Raw genomic sequence first — 6462 nt, forward strand, 5'->3', positions numbered from 1 at the left:
GCCCATCATCAAGGAAAATAAGAACAGGTTGAGTGTTGATTATTTGTGTAACCCCATAACAACCAGGAAATAATCTGAGTCGGCCCCCCTCCCCCCCCCCACCTCCCGCCCGCACAACCCGATCTTGGCTCCATCATACATGTCCTTAATCGCCATTATGTATGCACCCGACACACCTTTAGCCTCTAGGCATCTCAAGAAACCTCTCTAGGGACCTTGTCATATGCTTTTTCCAGGTCAATAAACACCATATGCATGTCCTTCTTCCTATTCCTGTACTGTTCCACCAACCTCCTAATAAGGCATATAGCTTCCGTATTGGATATAAACACCATCCTCCTCACCCTTACTTTTAATATTCTCTCCCATACGTTCTTGGTAGAGTATTAATTAACCAAGATTAAATATTACAACATAATTCAAGCACATCATGTATTTATTGCTTTGATACCAACATTAGATGCTTGCCAAAATTTGTCTGCATCAATCTTGAACTAGGGGGTCAAAGGCGTACAGCTTTGAACAAGTTTAGACTATCACATCCTAATTCTTAGCCGCCTCTATGCCTCTCAGCAGAGAAGCTCAGGGTTTGGGGAGAAGTCGCCAATATACATTGTCAGTTTAAGCAAATATCTTTATCTGCTTTAGAAAGTAATATATCTTATTTTTAAAATTATAAATTTCATATATTAAAAAAGGCTTACATGTTTATTAATTTTGAATGACTTGATAATGTAATTATATTACTTAATTAAACTCAATAGAATAAAGAACCATCGAAAATGGTCCAAAAGAATTTTTAGTACTGAGTACTTACTATTTAGGGGGAGAGGAGGGAGAAAGGGGACAGAATATTATATAGGTGGGGTTCACATTTCATATATGCAAAAGTTCAACTTTCATTTTCTTTATATAGAAAATTATTGGACATGGCTATTGATTCTAACCAGGTGGGACGAAGAAATTTTTTTTTACCTTTTCAATGAAAAAGGAATTTGTTTTCTATTTTGTGTCAGCTACTTTAAGGCTTTAAATTTTCGAAAATCAAAGGCAAGAGTCAGAGTCCATGAAAGGGCGAGCTTCTTTAGTTTTTTGCTCCATTTTTCTTTCCATCTTACTAATTTCCACAGCATTAGACACGATCACTATAGATAAACCCATTAGAGATGGAGACACAATTGTTTCAGCTGGTGGAGTTTATGAACTTGGAATTTTCAGCCCTGGAAATTCCAAGAATCGGTATGTTGGCATATGGTATAAGAAGATATCACCTAGAACTGTCGTCTGGGTTGCCAACAGAAACATTCCACTGAATGACACTTCAGGAGTGTTAACACTAAGACCCAATGGAATTCTTGTACTTATCAACAGTTCCAATTCTTCAATTTGGTCATCAAACTCGTCAAGATCCTTAAAGAATCCAAAAGCACGGCTCCTGGATTCTGGGAACCTTGTTGTCAGTGATGGAAATGACAGAGATCCAGAAATGAATTTCGCGTGGCAGAGTTTTGATTATCCAGGAAATACTTTATTACCTGGCATGAAGCTTGGACGTAATTTAGTCACGGGCATGGATTGGTACATATCGTCATGGAAGAGCACTGATGATCCTGCTCCTGGTGAATATATGGAACGTCTTGATTCTAATGGATACCCGCAATATTTCGTGTGGAAAAATTCGTCTATAGCATTTAGCACAGGGCCATGGAATGGTATTGGATTTAGTAGTAGTCCTAAAATTAAACCAACTGTATATTACACTTTCGGGTTTGTCATTAATCAGCAGGAAATTTACTTCAAATATGAGCTCAATGAGCCCCTGCCCACCAGGATTGTGATCAACGAGGCTGGGCGGGTAGATCAACTAACATGGATTGAGCGCAGTCACAGCTGGTTACTCTACGTGGCAACACAATCTGATACTTGTGATCGTTTTGCTTTATGTGGTCCTTATGCAAGTTGCAACATCAATAACTCTCCTCCATGTGACTGTTTACAAGGTTTTGAGCCTAGGTATTGTTAAAATATGTGACAATCTCATATAAAAGTTTAAGTTATTAAAGAGAGCACACTTTTAGTTACTTATTAATGCCTTCATATGCTCCCTTCTATTTACTCGATACCATGTTAAGTTATTAGAGAGAGCACGTTTAATTAGTTAATTATGTCTTCACAGGTATCCTAATCAATGGTATGCAGCGGACTGGTCTAGTGGTTGTGTAAGGAGAACTTCTTTGGCTTGTAACCAAGATGATTTTCTTAAAATGACGGGTATTAAGATGCCGGATTCTAGGCAATCCTGGTATAATCAGAGCATGAACCTTGAAGAATGCAAAAAAATGTGCTTGGCTGATTGCAATTGTACAGCCTACTCAAATCTTGATGTTAGAAATGGCGGAAGTGGATGCTTACTATGGTTTGGTGAACTCATTGATATTAGAGAGGTGAGCCAGAATGATCAAAACCTGTTCGTGAGAGTCGCTGCTTCAGAATTAGGTAATGACCCTGCCCTGTACCATTTTCTCATTTTATTATACAATATAGATTCACAACTCTTTAGAATTGAAGGAACTCTACTATCTTATGTACTTACTTGATTTAAAGTTTATTAGGTGATTTAATAGTTGGTAATATGTTAATTGATTTGTAAATGATAAAAATGCTTTTATCCAACTATGACGACCCTGGTGGTGTTGCTAACTTACTGAAACATAAGAAAATTTGTCTAAGGTTTATCAACCATTGAATGTCTTATCTGCAATTTATTCCCCTTTGAGGTGCCATACAAGCAGGAGCTGATAAATATGTCGTCCTACAAATACAGTGACCCTTACGCTCTTCTTGTATGGAACTACAATTATTACACTGATAAATTAGTAGGATTGCTAAGGAGAAATTTTCTCCCTTGTAAAGGCTTAAGATATGCTAGACGTCAAGGCAGATATAGGATGTCAACAGAGGGTGTGGTTGTCTAAGTCGCTCGGACTCTTCACTTACGGTTTGGTGCCCATGTGTCAGGGTGTGGTTGTCTAAGTCGCTCGGACTCTTCACTTACGGTTTGGTACCCATGTCGACACAACGTGGGTGTGGGTGTGACTCTATACCGGGTCTGGTTAACCGATTTTGGGTACTTTGACCAAAATCAGGTGTGAAATTGGGGACATATTTGAAATCAAAACAAAAGATAAAGTAAAATTTTGAAGAAAATGGAATACCTTGTATATAGACATTTCTATGTCACTCCTTTTCCTCTTATCGCCTTCTCCTCTTGATCAATATATTTCTCCTTCTTGGATACCTTGCAAGTTTTCTCACAAACTTAGGTGGTTGTACACTTCTTCAGCTCTGGCCAGTGCGTGTGTGTGTGTGTGATAATTCACACCAAATCTGGCCCGATAACCATAAATGTTGGAGTCGCCTCTAACTTGACCTCTTGAAACTTTTGTTGCACAAAACATATTAGCTTCAGGTAGTATTAGATGCTACCTGAGATAGTCCGCTGCACACTGAAAATCTGTAGGTGCTTCAACTCTCTTTGTAGAAGCACCATGTAGCTAGGCGAAGCAGCGCGAATGTAGATGACGGAAGTCCAGTACCTGAAAGCATTACTAGCTTAGGGGAAGAGGTTCAATAACAACATAAAAATAACTCACTGAAACAATTCATACTGATATGGCCAATTCATGTGTAAATTGAAGACTGCTTATGGAATAATTATTGAACAGATTCAGACAGGAATAAGAGGAGAAAGAGTTCAGTCCTGATTGCGATCATTTCAGCAGTGGTAGCAGCTTTTATCCTCAGCTTTGTAGCTTGGTTTTCCTTCCAAAGAAAGAATAGAAGAACAGATAAATATACTAGAGGTAACTCTTGTCCAACATTCTTTATTAGAAAATCTCCATCTAGCTAGTATTCTTTACTTTTACCAAAAGATTGGGTTGCTTTATTTTTGAATTTTGATAATCTATTTTATGGAAGAGCTCATTAATATCATTCTCGTGACCGACAAATATATACTGACAGGTGCAGAAGTTGGAAACGAAGACCCCGAGTTGCCATTGTTTGATTTAGTTACTGTTACTAGTGCCACTAAAAACTTCTCTTCTGCTAATGTGATTGGTGAGGGTGGCTTTGGACCAGTTTACAAGGTAAATCAACTTTGATCTTCAACCTCTAGTTAGAAGTGGCTCATTTGACTGTTGCTAAAAAACATTGCAGGGTATCCTACCAAATGGACAAGAGATAGCAGTTAAGAGGCTATCAAAGAATTCTGGACAAGGCCTTCAAGAGTTAAAAAATGAAATCGTTCTCATTTCCAAGCTGCAACACAGGAACCTTGTCAAGTTTTTGGGTTGCTGCCTTGAAGGAGAAGAAAGGATGCTAATTTATGAATTTATGCCAAACACTAGCTTGGACTATTTCATTTTTGGTCTGCTTCTCATGTTTCATTAACTAAAAACTACTAGTATTTGATAAGTCCTCAGTATCTCTGCAGCCCTCAATGATCAAGTCTACATTGTGCAGATCAAAGCAGAAAAGCATCACTTGCATGGAAAAACCGCTTTGAAATTGCAATGGGAATATCTCGAGGTCTTCTTTATCTTCACCAGGACTCAAGATTTAGAATTATTCACAGAGACCTCAAGACCAGCAACATTTTGTTAGATAGCAACTTGAATGCCAAAATTTCTGATTTCGGCCTTGCCAAAAGTTTTGGCGGAGATCAAATGGAAGGAAAAACTAAGAGAGTAATAGGGACATAGTAAGTTCTACAAACCTTCAGCATACAATCTTTATTATATTCAATCAGTACATAAACTTATATTATTTATGAGGTGATGCAGCGGATATATGTCCCCAGAGTATGCTGTTGATGGGAAATATTCAGTAAAATCAGATGTATTCAGTATCGGCGTAATCATTCTAGAAATAATTAGTGGCAGAAGGAACAGGAAATTTCATCATTTGGAACATCATCACAATCTTTTGGGGCATGTAAGCAGATACAGCACAAAACTTTGTTTGGTTAGTCGCTGTTTCTATTGTGAATGCATTTGTATAAACGTGTTCTGTTTGTTATTTTAGGCATGGTTACTTTGGAATGAAGGCAAAGCGTTGGAACTGATGGACGAATGTTTGGAAGAATCATTTTCAGAATCTCAAGTGTTGAGATGCATTCAGGTTGGTTTGTTGTGCGTCCAAAAACTACCAGAGGATAGGCCTACAATGGCATCAGTAGTTTTCTGGTTGGAAAATGAAGGTCTGGTTCTTCCTCAACCAAAACAGCCTGGTTTTTTCATAGAGAGGAATTCAATGGAACTAACAGAATCAGCTGAGTTTATCAGTTAATTCTTTTGTAATATGGTCAAGCCCATTGTGCATCCAATTTAATCTCCTCAGTGCTCTCTGTTGGTCCAATTAGCAGAGAATCTTGGAGATATAGTATATCAAGAATATACACATATCTTAATCATTTCATACTATTGACTGGATGTTAACAAGCTTCTAGGCTCCTATATATCATGACATAAAAATTTAGAGGTGTAAAAATTAGCCATGTTTATGTAACTCGTTCAATTCGATGTTGGTGAACTGACAATAAAGAATAGGTCAATTCCAAGTTGACCCACCAAAGGTTTTAGACTAGATGTGGCTTAAAAAGTGCATCTTGATGCTTTGATTTCAGCCCTCTATTTTCGGCTAAGACATGCAAAAACAGGTTATCAAAGTTCTTTTCAAAAAATTAAAAAAGAAGAAAAAAAGAAAAGAACCTACTCTATTATTTTTGTATATATTGTCTTGGATAATCCTCCAATTTTGAACTAGTTTTGAATTTGAGTTAGGCTCAATGTCTATTTATCAGTTATTTTTGTGCTCACCAGTAAATAAATTTTCAAATAGATAATTTGAGATTATCAGTTGCAATTTTCATTTATGACAAACACTTGCAAGGCAAAGGCATATATATCTGGCTAGTAGTTGGAAATGCTCTTCAAGTTGATGGTAAAACAAAATAACTTTATTTCTACTGTATAAACATTAATAAAGTTTCCGAAAGATAGTTCTATAACAAATTCCAAGAAGACTAGTAAATGATTATATTTGTAGCATGGCAAACTTGTCTTTTGCATTTTTTTTCCGTCAGCTGAATATTAAGGTGACTTTTCTAGAAAAGAAAGGAATATTGTGACTTTACCACAGTTAACATTATTATGAAAAGGAAAAAGAAGAAATGAATGCGTCAATATTATGAAACGGGGTATTTGCATCTACACCCGCTTTTTGGGTCACGTTTTAACTTGTATCCGTTTTGCAAAAACAATTGCAAGCGTACCCGCTTTTCGCGTAACTTCAGCATACGAGGCTGAAGTAGCAAAGGCAATCACGCAAAACTTCAGCATTCTAGTAGACGGGCCTGAAGTAGCAAAAGTTGCTGAACCAAGTGTGCTGAAATTTTTGTTT

The 6462-nt window shown here is 37.2% G+C and overlaps 1 protein-coding gene across 1 annotated transcript; it reads left to right on the plus strand.

Annotated features, from left to right (window-relative positions):
• Window positions 1–910: 910 nt before the first annotated feature.
• Window positions 911–5646, plus strand: LOC107776264 (G-type lectin S-receptor-like serine/threonine-protein kinase At4g27290). The gene is made up of 8 exons (XM_016596140.2): window positions 911–2013; window positions 2177–2496; window positions 3726–3863; window positions 4024–4148; window positions 4219–4429; window positions 4525–4762; window positions 4845–4995; window positions 5086–5646. The coding sequence occupies exons 1-8, from the start codon at window positions 1067–1069 to the stop codon at window positions 5347–5349; spliced, it is 2394 nt and encodes a 797-aa protein (XP_016451626.1). The 5' UTR covers window positions 911–1066; the 3' UTR covers window positions 5350–5646.
• Window positions 5647–6462: the final 816 nt, after the last annotated feature.

This window comes from Nicotiana tabacum, chromosome 10 (assembly GCF_000715075.1).
Source record: "Nicotiana tabacum cultivar K326 chromosome 10, ASM71507v2, whole genome shotgun sequence".
NCBI classification, from domain to species: domain Eukaryota; kingdom Viridiplantae; phylum Streptophyta; class Magnoliopsida; order Solanales; family Solanaceae; genus Nicotiana; species Nicotiana tabacum.